The sequence below is a fragment of the Zalophus californianus genome, chromosome 1, assembly GCF_009762305.2.
Source record: "Zalophus californianus isolate mZalCal1 chromosome 1, mZalCal1.pri.v2, whole genome shotgun sequence".
Lineage (NCBI taxonomy): Eukaryota > Metazoa > Chordata > Mammalia > Carnivora > Otariidae > Zalophus > Zalophus californianus.
In genome coordinates, this window is record NC_045595.1 from 181,720,308 (window position 1) to 181,738,926 (window position 18,619).

The 18,619-nt window shown below is 37.9% G+C and overlaps 1 protein-coding gene across 1 annotated transcript in view; it reads left to right on the forward strand.

Annotated features, from left to right (window-relative positions):
• The first annotated feature begins 2,012 nt into the window (after positions 1-2,012).
• The window catches only part of GBE1 (1,4-alpha-glucan branching enzyme 1), a 286,744-nt gene continuing 270,137 nt past the window's right edge, over positions 2,013-18,619 (forward strand). Inside the window, exon 1 of the mRNA XM_027582988.2 lies at positions 2,013-2,226. Coding sequence (XP_027438789.1) covers positions 2,093-2,226 — 134 coding nt within the window. The 5' untranslated portion in view covers positions 2,013-2,092. The remainder of the gene's footprint in view (positions 2,227-18,619) is intronic.

An 18,619-nucleotide genomic window follows, 5' to 3' on the forward strand; every position in this document is an offset into this window, starting at 1 on the left:
GCCAGGAAAGTCAGTATTTATGAAGAACAGTACAGCCTGATAAGATGAAAAAAGGTGATTAGAAAAGCGGTGGAAACATAGTTAGGGACCAGATTACACAAGGCTTGTTAGGGGATGGTAAGAAGTTTATATTTAACTCTGAGTGAACCAGCATGTCATTTAAGTTGTATCTTTTATTCCTTGGGTAAAGCCTTACTATTCAAACTGTGCCCCTAACCAGCAACAGCTGCATGTTAAAATTGCAGAATCTGAGGTACCACCCAGAACTGAATGAGACTAAGTACTTTTAGTGACATCATCAAGGGATTTATGTGCACATTAAAGCTTGAGAAACACCAGACAACGGATTAGAGGTGAGAAACAGTAAAGAGGGAAACCAGTTAGATATGTTAGTCCAAATGAGAGGCTGCTTGTATGAGTGACAGCACAAAGGATGGGAAGCCTCATTTAGGGTGTGTTTTGGAGATCGTTGGTTTAGGTCTTCCAGCCAGCTAAATGGAGATTTCAGTAGGCAGTGATACAAACCTGGATTTCGGAGAAAAGTTTAGGATTGGAGACACAGATTTGTGGGTCTATTGGGTAACTTGCTTCTGAGTTTCAAGCGTTTACAGTGTTTTATATTTTACTAGCATCTGCATGTTGTCATCTTCATGGAAAGTAAGACATGCCTTTCTGAAGGTTGCCCAAGTCCTCCACTCTTCGACTTTGAGGTCCTCTAGGTATCGCTCAAGTCCTTTATTAACCCTTTCACAAATAAATGGTTTTGAATGTTTTAAAATTCAAGGCCAATGCTAATCAACACTCTTCCTCTCCATACCCAAGTCTTAACTGGAAAGAGACTCAAAGTCTCTCCCGTTCCTAGGTTCAAAGCAATTTGGAAACTCTTGGGCTGGTGGGTCCAATTCTCCCCATGTACATACAATTTTGTATTCTCCAAAATGAATCATTGAGCTAGAAGTCAGTTAATGGGAATGAAAGAACATAAGGAAGTTCCAATTGGGGAAGTTTACATAGGCTTCCCCCTTCTTAAGCCAAGAGGAAGAGCGATTTCTTGCATTAGCACTTCATTAGTAAGTGGTACAGTTGAAATCCAATTTAATGTTCTTCCCTAATACCATTTGTCTTATCAAGGATAGTTCAGTTTAATCGTTGAAAAACATCTGTTACAATTATAAACTAAGGGAAAAGGATGTTTTTGTTACCTTTGTTTCTTTTTGAGGTGTGGGAAATGGGCAAAGTTCTTGCCATGGTTTCAATTCTCAGCCACTGGCAACCCAGGGGAATAGTACCATAACATTATGGTATCCCTGGGACCATTCCACGATCCTGACTTTTTTAGTTAATGCATGCAACAGGAAAAACCTACAAGGAGTTCTGGTTAGGCAATGGTGTGAATATTCTCAAAGGTATTACTGTATCCATACTTGACTGTTCCCCTCAGTGAATTTATTTGATCTGTAATACTACCCTAACAACACGTTCTCGGAACTCTTGAGAAGGTCCCCCCCAAGAAAACCACACATCCATTTGAAAAGGTGCGAAACCGAGGGAGGCAAAGCCACTGCAGGTTTTCTGACCTTTCCATTCACAGTGTTGCCCTGTGAATTAACAAATATGCCACCAATAGGAGTTGTTTACAGGAAGAAAAGCTGAGGGCTAGCTCTGGAGCCAAGTACGGGTCAGGGTAAGGGAGGGCAAGGCTGAGCTACGGCGGCCGGGACCCGCCTGCCAGGGTGGCCTTGGCCCAGACGGGAAGGGGCTGGGGAGGAAGGGGCAGGTCTCTCCAGCCTTCAGGTGCTAGCCGCGTGAGTGGGCGGAGGGCCCTGGGCGCCTAACCGCTCCCCACCCCCCCCAGCTCGGGAGGTGCGTCCGGGAATCACCCTGGGTCCCGCTCCGCCCCGCCGCCGGGGGAGGAGGAAGAGGGGGGGGGCAGACGGCCGTTGTCTTCGGCTATAAAGGGCCCTGGGCCGCCGAAGCTCGCCTCAGCGTCCTCCGGCTCCGCCTTCGCCGCCTTCCTCCGAGCTTGAGCTGCAGTTCCCCCTCAGGTTCCAATCGACCCTCTCGGGCTCGGCTACTCGGGCTGCAGCAGAAGATGGCGGCTTCCGACGCTCGGGCCGACTGCTCCGAGGCGGCGCTGGCTGCAGCCCTGGCGGACGTGCCGGAACTAGCTCGACTTCTGGAGATCGACCCGTACCTGAAGCCCTTCGCCCTGGACTTCCAGCGCAGGTACCGCCTGACGCCACCTGAGCACTCCTCCCCCCCATCCCCCTTCTCCTCTTAGCAGGACAGGCTGCCTTCCAGGCGCGGGCTCCGGGCTTGGGCCGCCCCTCGGCTCCTGTTCGCGCAGGCCCCGCCCCCTAGCGGCCCCGCCTCTTGGGCCCCGCCCCGCCCTGTGCTGGCCCGCCCCCGACCGTGGAGGGTTAACAACTTCTTTGGGTGGGCTAGGGTTGACATCGTTACCTGGATCCAGTGGCTTCCGGAGTAGTGGTTTGGTAGACATGGTTTGGTACTAGACGTGGCAGCGCCGAATAAACTTTCTTCATCCCCTGTCCCTTACTTCCGAATCCGCGGTTTTGCGCCATTGGGTACGTGCTTTGGCTTCCAGCACTAGTTTCCTCAGGTGCGAAACCGAGGGAGGCAAAGCCACTGCAGGTTTTCTGACCTTTCCATTCACAGTGTTGCCCTGTGAATTAACGTGTGCATAGCACCCGGCGTGTGTAATCGCGCGTTTACAATTTTTGTTTATTTCATTACAAATACTGTGATTTGACACCCAACAGGATTCTTCAGGCAGTTTTTGTTCTTTCCTTGTTAATATCTCCTCTCTCAGGGAAGAGTAAGCTTATCTTGGCCACTTTATTTTCCGCCCCCGCGGGCCAGCATTGATGAGTAAACGTACAGCAACATTTGTCAGCAACGTTTGTCTGTGTTTGGCATTGCCATCCCGAAGAGGGAGAAAGGCCCGGAAAGCCAAACTTCTAGAGGCCGATTTAGGAGCTTTAGCTTTGGTTTGTTCCCTGTCGTGCTATGGTAAATTGTTTTAGCACAGTTAAGTCGCTGGGATAATAATTCTAGTAGTCCGCTCAACTTCAGAGGTATAGTTTTTAAGATTAACGTGGTTGTTATACTAGTGATAGTAGTTACATTTGTGAGAGAAGCACATTGTGATTTAATGGTTTCCGCCCATTTAGCCAAGTGACTCCAGGAGGAAAACTACCATGGCAAAAGAATATACATAGTCACATTTTCAAGTAATAGAAAATGGCCATTATTTGTGATTTTATTTATTTATTTGACAAGAGAGAGAGCACAAGCAGGGGGAGGGAGAGGGAGAAGCAAGCCCAATGCAGGCTCGATCCCCAGTACCCTGGTATCATGACCTGAATGGAAGGTAGAGGCTTAACTGCCTGAGCCACCATGTGCCCCAGAAAAATGGCCGTTTAGTTATTGGCCAGAAGCAGTATTAGGGGGTAATGAAACAGGGTTGATCTGGAATTTGGAAAAAGAAATCTTAAGTTCACGACTTGGAATTGCAACTGTTTATTAAGGATTCCCTTTATTTGAACAAAAGAAGTTGGGGACACAAAGTTCAATATAACATCTAATTGCAGAGCTTGTATATCCTAATGAATGAGCACTCCTCAAAGTAGTCACCTTGAGCTGTTGCTCAGTTAATCAGGTTATTGGGCCCTTACACAGCCTTATGAAATTGCTTTCAGTATTTACAATTTATGCTTTCAGAGTGACTGAGTGCATAATCTTCATGGTTCAAAATTGGATTTATAAATAGTCAAAAAATTTGAGAGCAAAAGATGGTGGTCAGACTTTTTTGATGTGCTTATTAATGATGATCCTACTTTATTTGTATGCTTTGTAAATGACAAAAGACATTTCTAAAAGAAGACTTGTGGGATGTTTTGTTTATGTTTCCCTACCTACTTTAAAACAAAGAGATCACAGCAGACAAATAACCCTTGTTAAGTGTTTCTTTCATGTAATTCACTTCAACTCCATTGGGATTGAAGCAGTTATGATCCTCTTTCATGGTTTGTCAAAATTAATGGGAGGGTCAAAGGCCCAAATAACGAAGTGAGGGCAATTTAGTGTCCTTGGTGAAAAGGCTGGTCCAGTGGGCCCTTGTGCCTCACTCTGACCTGGATTCTACTTCTGGACTTGGTTCTGAGTAATTGCCATTTTCCAGCACACATGTTCCATTTAGGCATATCAAATAGTAATTTGGCATTTGGCAGTAGCAATTTTTATTTACTGTTAACATGTGAAGAATAAAATAATTCTTCCCTCATAAAGTTTGGTCCTGGTTACTTTCTCGATTTTCTGTTTATTTCTAAGAACCCACTGGGGCATTGTGTCTTTGGCCTAACATAGATATACAGTCCTTCAGGTGCAAAGTAGAACTTACTAAGGAGTGAAGGAAATTTAGGGCACAAACAACAGTATTTAAGAATGGCGGTGGGGGAGGTAATTTCTTGTCTTCGATGGACTGTCTCATCCTTTCCCAATGAAAGCATCTTCATTAACAATTCTGTTATGTACATTTGTTGTTCTTGTTTACCTTTTCTGTAACCGTAAGAATGTCAAATCAAGTGTGAGGATTAATGAATTACTCTGTGACTTAAAATAAAAATTAGTACATTAGTGCGTGTGATAGTCCCGATAACGTCTCATCGATTACCTTCTAAGATGGGATTTTCCTTTTGGCTGTCCTTTTTTCACCTGTTATTTATACTGCAATTAGTTGCTGTGATCATAATTTCAAAATCTTGGTGTTTTAAAACAATAAGATTAATTGTCCCTGTATTACATGCCAATGTGTGTCAGGCTGTCTTGATCATCACTCAAGGATTTAGGATAATGAAAGCTTCGTTTTGAAACATGCTGCTGTAATGTTAGCTGTAGGGAATACAGAACATGTTAAACTGTATGCACTGTTTCTTACAGCTTTTGCCAAAGAAGAGTGAGTCACTCTTGCTGATACATTATATTGGCCAGTGTAAGTCAAATGTGACTTTTGAGCCATGTGTGTGAAACAGAATTGACATTTGTGAACAACTTAACAACAGTTACAAAAGCACTTGTCTATACCCTCTGTTTAAAGTTTATGTAGTATTTTTAGATTTTAATTTAATACTGATGACAAAAACCACGAGGCAGGAAGGGTTTTTATTTTTCATGACTTACAGCTGAAGAACCTGAGATTTGGTCAAGGTCAAGTGCTTAAATTCACATGGCTAGTAGTACTGCAGCTGGGATTAATCTTTCTTTCTAGAACTATTTTCAGCAAGTTTCACAAACAGTGACTTCTTGGTAATTTAGTGGATACCTCTTTCCTTCTTTATCTCTAGCATTGGACATTTTGGGCCGCTTCTTGTATCCTTGAAGCCATGGAAATCTTTTGCTTTTCTTCTATTACCTCTGATGGTTTTTCCTCTCTTTCTGACCATTTAACATAAGAGATTCTCAGGGCTCTTCCCTATGTCCTTTTATGTATGTCTACTTATATATTTTCCCTAGGCATTCTCCTCCATCCCATGGATTCCATTTATGTACTGAGGCTACCCACATCTGTCTTCACCCTCAGATCTCCTGGTCTCGGTTATATTTATCAATACCTTCATTTTGATGTCCTAGAAGTGCAAAACTCAACATGCATAAACCACACTTGGGGCTTTTCATCCTAAACCTGTTTGGTCTTTATACCCTATCTCTGTGTGTGGTATCTTTATCTACCAACTGCTCAAGCCTAAAAAACTTAACACTTATCCTTAATTCTCACCTCTTCTTTCTTCTTATCTTCAAGTAGAGTTGATTATAGCTCCTAACTGTTTTTCAACTACATGCCACTTTATATTCTTACTGCTATCATCCTACTCAAGTTGCTAACATCTCTAGCCTGGTTTACAAAAACAGCCTCATCATTGCTCCCCCTTTTCAGATTTCCTCAACAATTCCCCATGGCTTTTAAGGTATAACACAGGCTGCTTCTCATGATGTGCAAGATTCTGTATTATCTGGTCTCCATCTACCTTTTTAGCCTCATTTTTGGACCTTCCTTCTCACTCTGTACCATCTAACCAGAGGGGGGGCCGAAGGGTCTAGAGAGGCAGCTCAGATGATGTCTGAGAGCCATTCTTTAAGGGGCACTAAAATATCACTAGAATAAATTGGAAACATATCCATTTTATGCATGCACCCCTTTTTAAATATTGAAGATTTTCATTTCTTCGTTTGTGTGGGCTCACAAGAAGGTAGGGGTCTAGAAAAATCACGAATAAAAGGCAAGAGAGATTTAAGAACTGGAAACATTTTTGATTTTTATCAGAAGTTACTCCTTTAGCTCAGTGGAAATGAATTAATAAGTGAACCCTTTTATATATTTTTATTAATATAATTTTCCTCTACCCCATTAAATAGATCTTTAACAAATGTTTAAAAGGTACCAGTTGGCATTGTGCCAGAATATTATTCCGTGTTGGAAGCCACATGTTTTGGTCTAGATATGGTTCCAGCTGTGCTTTTGTACATGCTGTTCATTCTGTTTTACGCATACTTTGCTTCTATATTCTATGTTGCTATATGTGCTTCTGGAAGCAGCCTACAGATATATACCTTCCCTGATTTCTCCCCATCCTTATATCTTCTTCCAGGCTGGCTTCACTTCTTGTCTACCACCTTGAACACCCCCTCCTAAGGGTGTTCATCCACTGCAATGTGGTTGTCTTTCTGCCCGTTTGTATCCCCGGCTAGATCCTTTGCTCCCGTGGGTGGGCACTTTCTCTGTATTGTTTGTTTACTGTTGTCTTCTCAGTCCATAGAACCATACTTGGCTTATAGGAAACAGGATAGTATTTGCATGAATGTGTTCTGAGTCTATTTATTTTTCTCTTTTTTCATAGCGATGAATCTCAGGTCAACCTACCTTAAGCTAAAAATGTGGGGAGGAGTGCTAGGATGAACAGAGAAGAAGCAGTAGTTACCAGGGGATTATGTGCGACAGTCTAGGGAAGGGAAATATATGTTCAAGTAAAGAGCTAAAGATAACTAGCGAAAATCAAGAAAGTCAGTATTAATTAGATATTTCCACAGAGCCTAAAGGCTTAGTCACTGAAAGGATATACAGTTCGAGAGAGCCTGATGTCAAATTGTGTGCCCAAGAAGGGGAGGAGAGGTTTTTGTGACCCTAAAAGTGTTGCAATTACAGTGAACATCACCATTTTGTTAGAAATGAAAATAGCTTTTACAGTGGTACCTAATCAGAGTTAGAAACTACTTTGGGTTTGGTGTGTCAGCAGCCACACCAAAAATTGATTCTCACAGCACAGAAGTTTTATATCATAGCTGCATGATGCACTTTTTTCTCAGCGCCTGGTCAAGTTGTTGGCTCTGAGGAAAGTCAAATGTCAGTGATTCTAGAAGGCAGGGAAAAAATCTAAAGATTACAAGGTGTATCTTGCCCACTCTTCTGTACTAGTAGATTTATTTGCCCTTTGCAGCTGAGATCTGTACTAACTCCAGTTACTCCCAAATTTTCTACAGTGATGGGCAAGAGGCTCTGACCTCTTTTCATTTTCAAAGTGCCTTAAAATGACTTGATGGAGCATTCTGGTTTAGTTTAGGCTCTGGTGCCTGCTGTACCACCTCCTGAGAAATGACTCTTTATGTGATAACTTCTTAGAGGATTCAGTTCAGCTCCCACCAAGCTGGTCCTAGTTAGTCAGCGAGATGTTAATATAGTCCCTGTGAAATGTCCTATAGTTTTAGACTGATAAGAATATCATGCTGCTGTTATTTGAAAGCATGTATTAAACTTCAATTATACACTTATAGATATTAAAGGAAAACATGAAAGTGTTTTCATTGGAGAGAATTGCTGCTACCAGTTCATTCAAAAGTAAGTTTATTTTTTACTAAAGACTACGTTCTCTTCTTGTGATGTCTACCTGTCGATAGATGCTTACCACTGTTTGAATCCAGGGTTCTTTTGTGTTTAACATCCCAAAGCAGCATATTCTGTTTTGTATTTAGAGTAACAGGAACTAAGTACATTAATAAAAGCTAAAACCACATTAAACACATGTTAATATACAATGTACATTCATTAATTTATTATATAATTACATCGCATCTTATTTGATGTTAAGTTATAGGGACTAACTTGTAAAACTAGTGTTTTTGATGTTTAAATGATTAGAATAATTTAGATTGTGAATTTAGTTTCTTAACATGTAAAATGGGAAAAGGTATAAAAATATTGCTGTGTGTATGTTCCAAAGTATAAGGGCGAGATGAAGCTTGAACTTGAGCTCTCATATGTGCTAATAGCTTTGAATCTGAGGGCAAATTAATCAACCTCTGCGCACCTCAGCTTCTTTTTCTGAAAAGAATGGGATGGGACCTACCTTCTAGGAGTGTCTTGAGGACTAGGCATATATTAAAGATCCTTAGTAAGTAAATAATAGTTATTTGATGATGATAATATTATAAGCAAAATAGCCTTCCATCATAAATATTCACTAGGATATTATTTTCAAAAGATTTTATTTTTGTTAGCTTCTTTAATGCTGTATCCTGAAATCAACCATCAGGTAAGTAACATGACTAGAAGTTCTCCACAACTCTTCCATTTTGTTGGATGGCATCTTTACTTTAGGGGGTTCTTTCTTTCTTTTTCTTTTTTTTTTAAATTTAATTTAATTTTATTATGTTATGTTAGTCACCATACATTACATTATGAGTTTTTGATGTAGTGTTCCATGATTCATTGTTTGCGTATAACACACAGTGCTCCATTCAGTATGTGCCCTTAGGGGGTTCTTTCTTTATTCCTCGTAGAGCCATTGTGTGAATGAGGTGAGGAGGTGGTAATTTTAATCATAGTCTAGTATACAAGGAAAAGAATATGTTTAAACTTGATCCTTAATTTGGAGAGGAAATGAGAAGGCAATTGCCTGTGTTTACTATAAGCTGAAGGCAAGATGAGCCGGGATATAATGAGCACAAAGCTCCCTTTAGAGAGAGAGGTAACTGCTAGCGTGCCGAAGCTCACAGTCACTCTTCTTTTGATCTTCCTTTTCTGTCTTTTCTCATCTTTCATCTGACTGCTAACTGTTCATATTCTTGGGCATCAAACAACTACAGGGATTTTCTTCCTCCTGAACTCTGGATGGTTAGAAGAATAGTCATATCAAGTTTACTGATAGACAGGAATAACTTTGAAAATAAGAAAAAATATATAACAGCAGCTTAGAAGTTTGAAAATGAAAGAATTGTCCAGCGGAATCTGAACACATAGTCTATTAGTAAGAATAAAATTTAAATCCTGTATCTTGCCTTGTCTTTTCTCTCTCTTTACTTGATGATTACAGTTATTTTCAATATGTTTGATTTTGCAATGAAATGTATAAAACAGAAAAATGGAACATTCATGTGTGTTTTAGTAGATCCATTGAACAGAAATTACAATGAGTCACAGTCTCTGGATATGTACTTTAGGTCTGTAATCTAAAATATGATAATCAGAGAGACGCCTGGGTGGCTCAGTTGGTTAAGCGCCTGCCTTCGGCTCAGGTCATGATCCCAGGGTCCTGGGATCAAGTCCCACATCGGGCTCCTTGCTCGGCGGGGAGCCTGCTTCCCCCTCTGCCTCTGCCACTCCCCCTGCTTGTGCTCTTTCTCTCTCTGACAAATAAATAAAATCTTAAAAAAAATAAATATAATCAGAAACCAAGTACACAGGTACACTTCTTGTATAGGTAACCTTGAAGTTTTCCAAATATTTAGCAAGTGAGAATTAAATATTTCTTTTACCAATGAAATCATATGTTACTCAATATCATATCTAGTTTATTTTCATTTTCATAAATTATAAACAACAGCCACAGGTTATATTTAATTATGAATCACTGAGTAATACCGGTACATTCTCTGTTACAGAAGCATAATAAAATCAGTTATGCATGTAGGTCTATGTAACAAAACCCAGTGTGCCCTCAATTAACAGAAAATCCCACAAACTGAGTTATTAAAGTAGAACTTTGTATCTCTCACGAAGAAAGAGAAGGTGAATGGTTTGGGCTTTAGCACTGAGCCATCCTTTATCTTTTTACTGTCTTTTGCCCATGGTCTTTATTCTTATGCTTAGAAGATGGCGGGGCACATCTAGGCCCCACATCTGTCTTCCTAGCAGGAGCACGTTCATGCCAGTTTATTCTGTCCATTTTAGCCAAGCATATGTTAGATTTCCTGTTTACAAATTATTGACCAGAACTGTCCCATGGTCATTCTTAGCTGAAAGTGAGCCTCGATAATAAAGGCTTTTCCTTATATACACTTTCCTGAGAAAAGTCCTTTGGCCTCACCTATCAGAGCATCCCAGAGCTCTTTCCTTTGCTCCAAAAAGAACACTACTTCTGCCTAAGGTGAAAAGTCTTAGTGAGATTATATGTTGTAGTTCCCTAAAATCACAGCTATGTATAAAACCTGCTGAGCAGAACCCAAGTGCTTCCATTTCTCTCAAGAGAAATCTATAGCCACATCCCTCAATATCACCAATCTCTGAGTTATGGCTTTTGGTTTTCTAAACCCGATCTGTATTTTTTCTGGATTTTTTTTCTTAGAGGAATATAGAGACTTTTGACTGCTCTGGTCCAAAATGAGTGGATTGGGTCTCCTCAGCTACCTGGCTCCAAGACTTGGGAACACCACTATCTTCTCCTTTTAATTTCACAGATATATTACTCTTAAAAAATAATTTGAATATTTTGAGAGGAAATGAGTTTGTCGATTACTAACTTTTCATGTATTCTTGGGTTCATTAAAAAATGATCTGATTTATCTTTAAGTTATATCGTATTTGTGAGGTTAGAAAGAAGAACTAAATTAAAGATGTCAGTTAATTTACGCTCAATCTTTAAACACAAATTGTCTTTTGTTAACTAATGACCTGCTCGTTTATGAGGCTTTAACAGTATACCTTTCTATGTTTTTCTTTTGAAAGCTTGAGATGTGTGACTGTCATTCTCACAACATGCTTAGCACAGACTTTTTATATTAAATATAGGATTTTATCATCATAGGCAAGTTTAGTGTTTTGTCTTTGATAATAGGATTAAAGAGCAATCTGTGGAAGAGTACAATTTCTCTTTGGTGTCAGAGTAGATCATTGCTGTGTCTGGGGTCATAATAGGTTTTCTGTTCTAAGAGGTTATAGGCCTACTATCCATGATTGTTCTGTACTATTATATAGATCCTGAATAACTAATGTCTGAGTTACTACTGGTTTTTAATTGTTTTACAGTCTTCTCTCAAGAGGATTGGTTATTATTCCAGGATTTTGGAAGTTCACAAATGAGTTCATGTTTGTCATTTCCATGTTTTTTTTTTTCTAGCTCTGAACTTTCTGCATTAAAAATCTCTGATATGTTTGTTATTTGTACATTTTTGTTGTTGTTTACACATGGGAGTCTTCCATCCCCTTGACTGTTTCAGTTGTCAGTGTTATGTTGGTTGTTTAAAATTGTGCTTGCTAGCGATAAGAGTGTAATGAAACTAACAGATCTCTTTTTGCTTCACTTCCCTGAGGTGCCCTTTATTGAAAACTATATGCTACCCATGCAGTATTAGGTAAACCTCTACTCACAAACGCAACACGTAAGCAGGAAGTACATAGAAACAAGAGTATTAAAATAACTGAAGTTTTGTTGTAGCAGATCCAAAGTACCTTTAGAGCTAGAAGACTTTAAAAACAAACAAAAACTGTGAGCCAAAAAAAAAAAAGTTAGAGGGCATTTAAAAATAGAGTGAATTTAGAGAACTGCAAATAGTATTAGACTAGATTTAAAAAAGAAATATTTTGAAATTATAGATTAATAGGAGGTTGCAAAATAGTTCAAAGAAAGAAGGCTCCTGTACCCTTTCTCAAGCTTGCCCCCATGGCAATATTCTTACATAACTATATTGCAGTCTCAAAACCAGGAAGTGAATGTTGTTACAATCTACAGACCTCATTCAGATTTCATGAGTTTTTTTTTTACATGCACTTATTTATGTGTATCCACTTTTTCTCAGTTTTACCAAAACTGAATGTTGTAAAAAGTATATGATGTAACCACCACCATAATGATGATATGGAACTATTACATCCATGGCCCTAAAGGAACTCCCCCATTCTTTTATACTCATACTATTCCCTTCCCCCATCTCTAACCTTTGGCAACCAGTGGTTTGTGTTCCATCTCTATAACATTATTTTTTTCATTTTTAGAATGATATGAAAATTAAATCCTACAATATGCAATCTTTGATGATTGACTTTTTTTTCCACTCAGCATGATGCCCTTAAGATCTGTCCAAGTTGCATAGATCAATAGTTTGTTCCTTTTTGTCACTGAATAGTATTCCACTGTGTGTATGTACCACAGTTTATCTGTTCACCTGTTGAAGGACATATGGATTATTTCTAGTTTTTGGCTCTTAAAAATATTGCAATAAAGGGACTCCTGGGTAGCTCAGTCATAAAGCATCTGCCTTCGGCTCAGGTCATGATCCCAGGGTTCTGGGATCAAGTCCCATATCGGGCTCCTTGCTCAGTGAGGAGCCTCCTTCTGTCTCTCCCTCTGCTGCTCCCCCTGCTTGTGCTCTCTCTCTCTCTCTCTGACAAATAAATAAATAAAAATCTTTAAAAAAATTATTGCAATAAAGTTGAGATGTTAATATTTACATATGGGTTTTACTTTTCTGGGAGAAATGCCTATGAGTGTGAATGCAGGGTCATATGGCGAGAATATGTTTAGTTTTAGAAGAAATTGCCAAATGTCTCCATAGTGTCTGTGCCATTTTGCATTCCAATCAGAAATACGTGTGAGATCCAGTATATCTGCATCCTTGTCAACTTTGGTATCATCACTTTTTTTAATGTTAACAGTTCTGATAGGTGTATAGTGATAGATCATTGTGGTTTTAATTAGCATTTTTCTAATAGCTAATTATGTTGAAAATCTTTTAAAGTGTTACTTGCCAACTATAGATCCTCTTTGGTGAAAGGTCTTCATGCCTTTTGTCCATTTTCTAATGGGGTTGATTTTTTTTTTTACCTTTGAGTTTTGAGACTTTTAAAAAATGTATTCTAGATATAAGATCTTTGTCAGATATTTGTTTTGCAAATATTTGCCTTTTCATCTTCTAAAGAGGGTCTTTAACAGAAAAGTTTTTAATTTTGATGAAGTCCAATTTATTGATTTTTGTTGTTGTTGTCCTATGGATTGTGCTAAGAGCTCTTCACTTAGCTCTAGGGTCTGAAGATTTCCTCTAACGTTTCTCCTGGAAGTTTTATTTGCTTACATTTTACATGTAAGTCTATGACCCATTTTGAGTAAATTTTTATGTAAGGCTTGAGGTTTAGGTTGAGGTTTATTTTATTGCCTATGGATATTTGTTTCTTTTTTAAAGATCATAAACTGACAGACTTGTATTAGAAAGTCACCTGGCCAAAAATAAGTTGGTGTTTAGTTAGGTGTCACTGAAATATATGAATGATGACAATTGTCATCTTGTGTTACAGTTTTTTCAATATTTAATTTTCATATTTTTTCTTATGCCATAGCATTACTTGATTTATATTGTAAACATATGCAGATTGAATTTTAATTTGACTTCTTAAGGTTTTTCTTATTTCATGCCATAGAACCCACCTGTTTGTCGGTATCACATATTGTTCAGTTCCATACTATAAAAAATACTGCTTTTTAAAACTAAGTTTCATTCATTTTGTCTGTTTACTTGGCTTAAATAACAAGCAAACCTTCAAAAAAATTTTGTTATACCCTTACTTGTAGGAATGAATGTGTTAAATCTTAACTAAAGTAATATTAATATAGCTGCTTTTTATCTGAGATTAGCCTTTGGTTTATTTCAATCTTAATATTTACTTTGATGTTTGTCAGATTCATTGTGCTATTACTATAATAGAAATCAGAGCATGTCAATTTCCAGACAGAAATTGCTTAGACGTTGAGAGATGAAAGTTCTTAGCACATTTATTTGGCAAAATTTGTAAAATTTGAGTAAGATGGCTAAAAATGTACCCATCTTTAAACAGAAGAGTAAAGTGGAACTTTTGAGGATTTGTTCATTCTAATTACTTGCTGTGATGAATATGAGGCACTGAGTATCTAAGAGAGACTTCTGCCAACTCTACTGATAATAAGTTGTCATCATCACAATAATAATAATCATTATTACAATTTATGTATACATCATTTTATGTGCACTGGGTCTGAGAGCTGCATTTCTAAGAAGCTCCCAGGTGATGCTGGTGCTGTTATTTCACAGTATTTTGATTAGCAAGGCACAGCATGACCCCAACCTCAATTTATTTTTTTTATTATTATTATTTTTAAAGATTTTATTTATTTATTTGACAGAGACACAGCGAGAGAGGGAACACAAGCAGGGCGAGTGGGAGAGGGAAAAGCAGGCCTCCTGCTGAGCAGGGAGCCCGATGCGATATGGGGCTGGATCCCAGGACCCTGGGATCATGACCTGAGCCGAAGGCAGACGCTTAATGACTGAGCCACCCAGGCGCCCCACTCAACCTCAATTTAAAACTGAGTTAGTAATGGGCCAAATTTTATTCTATAAATATTTAAGTTATATGTTATAACTTTTTGAAAATAAATTATTTATACACATACATTTTACCAGATTAATTTTATAATGGTCACAATGTTTTTTTCTACTTACAGTAGGTAAAGGGAGTTTTATTTTATCATTATCAAAGTTACTTTTTTTCACATCTGAATTGTGAGTTTCAATGTTGCATATACGTCTTTAGGATAAGATATAGAAAATGACTACATAGAGAAAATTATTCCCCAAACTGGTGTTCCAGGGTATATGTACGCATCTGAGTCATAGGCTGTTTTATTAATTTGCTTATTTAACAAACGTATTTTCGACATCTTCATTGTCCCAGGCATTTCTCTATGTGATAGTAGAATAATTATGAGTGAAGTAGGCTTTCTCTCTGACACAGCTCTAACTGGGGAGATGAACGAATAAATGCAGTTACAGTAGATATTTGTGCATAAAACTCAGTATAAGACAGATGAAAGCATATCCTCTTCTGTTAAGGAAGGGGAGTATGTACCACATAGAAGTTCATTTGAATTGCCCGAAATTCTTAAAATCATTTCTCTATAAAAGAAGGACAGAGTCTTGATGAATGTGGACAAAGCCTGAGACTTTTTTGTAAGGAGTCAAAGAATATGATAGCTAAAACATTAATCTTTATTAAAACTATAATGCAGTAATCATATGACTTCAAGACAGTTTTTGTTGCTTTTAAGTAAAAGTTTACTTGCAAAATGGTTCAGTTGCAAAATATGCTTGTGTAAGAATTGCCACATTGTGTAAGAACTGAAGCCTTTAAAATAGTTCATAAATCATATTTGATAACCTATTAGCAATTTCTTTAACAGAGAAACCCATTTTGGAAGGGATTGTGTACTCCTTTTAGAGGGCAATGAAGCAATTGCTAAGTAAGCTAAGGGCACCCATTCCTGAATGAGTCAGGGAGGTATTTTAATGATTGTCACCCAGTCAGGAAGGTCTCAGAAATGCACATGAATGTGGAGTGCCTCCTCATGACCCCACTCTCAGTGTCTCACCTAGATCAGTACTACTCAGTAGAAATATAGTATCAGCCACATAGGTAATTTCAAATTTTCTAGTAGCTACATGGGAAAAGATAAAGAGAAATAGATAAAATTACTTTCATAGTATATATTGTTTAACCCAGTATATTCAAAATATGATATATTTGGAAGAAGAGTTTTTCTAGAAAGAGTTGGTGTAACTGATAAAGACAACGAAGGGAAAGATTAAGGAGGGAGAGAGGTTCAGTCAGCTCTGTGTCCTTGACAACAATGGAAAGTATTCCCATGGTGATTCTGAATTTACCTAAGAGAGGGAGTCAGCAATTATTGACTGGTGACTTGTTTTTAATACTTAATACTTGAAGAGAAATATAAACGGGGGATGTCGTAAGTGTAAACATGGAGATATGCCACATACTTAATTAACTGGAGCCAACTAAGTGGTCGTGTCTTCCCCAAGTGATTTGACATGGCTTGTCAAATCATTTAGGTGATTCTTATTTATGTTGTATTTTCATATGCTAAATGCATTAAATCTGTCCCATAAAGCAAAAACAAGCACAAAATGAAACTAAACAGCCAAAGTAAATCTGGTCTTTCTTGATAAAGTGAAGTTAGGTAGCTCCTCTGTGCTGTAATGGTCCTGGACCTTCTGGGATGTGCCAGCCTTACTTTGGCTCAGCCAGTGACATCTGTTCCTGACGTTGTTGTCCTAAAACCTAGCTTATTTGCAGTGACTCATTATGACTTGCATTATTCCAGAATTGGTCTCTGTTTGTAAGAGCAAAGCGTTGGAAGCATTGCTCCTTGATCACTCTTGCAACTATTGACATGTCTTGTGGGTGGGTGTGCATGCATGAACTTGAGTGTTTTGTATTTTATGCCCTTTTCTTTGTGATTTGCTTTTCTTATTTTGTCTACATGGTAGTTTTTTCAGTATTTACGCTTTTTATTTATTTTGCTCCTGTTCACTTTTCATACTTAATAGTTACCCCTATAATAATAAAAAACATTACTATTCATAAAAGCATTTGTGGTCATGAAGTGCCAAATTCTTCCAATAGAAGGCTGTTTTCCTTCTCTCTTTAGTGTTGTGTTCTCCACATTTTAGCTGCTCACTACATGCTGACTCACTGTGCCCCCCGGGGATGCTGGATGTGTGTGTTGAATTTAAGAAGAGAGGAATATATTTAGGGAACACATTATTGTCTTTTAGTTGTTTTCTGGAGAGCTTAGAATAGAGGTTTTTATTCGGGGGGTGCTTTGCAAGTAGATGTTGACTGGGGGTCTGGTCCAGTTTGTTCTGTAATATTAGAAATACATAAATATTTATTACCATCGTTGTTTGAGGGTCCCTAGAAACACTTGAAAGTAATTCTTCTATCATGTAGTGGCCTGTGGTGGGCAAAACCTCTCTCACATACAGCTTAACCTTTCTCATGTCTAATACTACTTGTGAAGAAGATTGTAATTTGTGCATTGTGCTTTTATCAGGTTGCTGTTCCCAATGCAGTTAGTGTAATTTTTCATTTCCTAACCGTCCTCAGGCAATTCTATTTAACATGCTTTCTATTTCAGAATATTCTCCTATTTAAAAAACTTCTTTCGCCTCAGGCCTAACATGCTTTTCCAGCCAGGCCAGTAGTAATTTGTATCCTTGCTGGCTTCATTCACCTTCACTGTTAAAATTTTATATAGATTTCCTAGGAATGTCTTTTTTTTTTTTTTTAATGGCATAGCAAATGCTGGGATGCGTAAGCCTATTTGTTGATGTTACTTTGTTTTACAAAAATGTTATTTTTATTAATAAGGAGAGGAAGATGCGTGTAGTTTTTATTTTTTTTCAAATCTGTGTTAGTTTGTTAGATTGTAAACTAGACTTTGTTTTCTTAATGAATAGAATTTTAACTTTCCACCTGAACTTTTAAAGTTGTCCACAAAATGTGCTTGTACAACAGTATTAACACTAGAACGAGAGGCTGTTTCACTGATGTAAAAAAAGGGGCTCATTCAAGTTCATTTAATAGTTAGCAAATTCCTTTTTCAGGTGGTCTCTTAAAAGTGAGTGAAACAAATTATCTGGATTTCCATCCCGAATGATCATGATTTCAGGTTGATTTCGGGTTGAGATAAAGCAGCATTGTAAGTTGAGGCTCTTGAAAGTGCTTTTGGTATTCAGTAATAATGATATACTCTAGAGGGATTTAGGTTTTTAATGGGGAGAGTCTGGTAAACTGAGGCATCCAAGAGAAAGCCTTTGTTATCTTATCATTAGCCACTCTGTCTTACACCAAAGTAGATTTTGAAATATCTATTACAATATCAAGTTTTTCAAGTGACTGTAGGGAATATATATTGAGATCTCAGTTCTAAAATTTGAACTCTATGATATAAATATGTATTATACATTTGTATACATATTATATGTGTGTTTGTGTGTATAATGGTGTTTATGTCGTGTCTCATCCAAGTTGGAATAAATGTTTTCCTATTCCCTGTGCTGATATCTGTGTAGAAACATGGCAGAAAATGGGGATTTTCTTCTCTTTGGGGATAGTCATCATAGTGTTAAAAAGGAGAAAGGAAGAGTACTTCTTTTTTTGGGTTATAGTTTGCATTTTAAATTTCATTGCTGTTCCTCTCAACTTCCATCTGTGTTGACATTTGGGAATTTTGTCGTTGCTCTTTCTCAAGTAGAGTGGAAAAGCTTAAAACAGAATTTACACTTTAGGATACAACAGAGGCTCTATCACAGTGTGATTCACTCCAGGTCTGAGTACTTTTTCTTTGGCCAAAAAAAAAAAAAATTTGTTGAACGACATATTTCTCAAGCTTGTAACACTACTCATTATGATATATTATTAACAACCGTTTGCATTAATGGAAAGTTCTGGCTGAAAATACAATATAAATATTAAAATTTTAGGCACTTAATATTTTATGATATC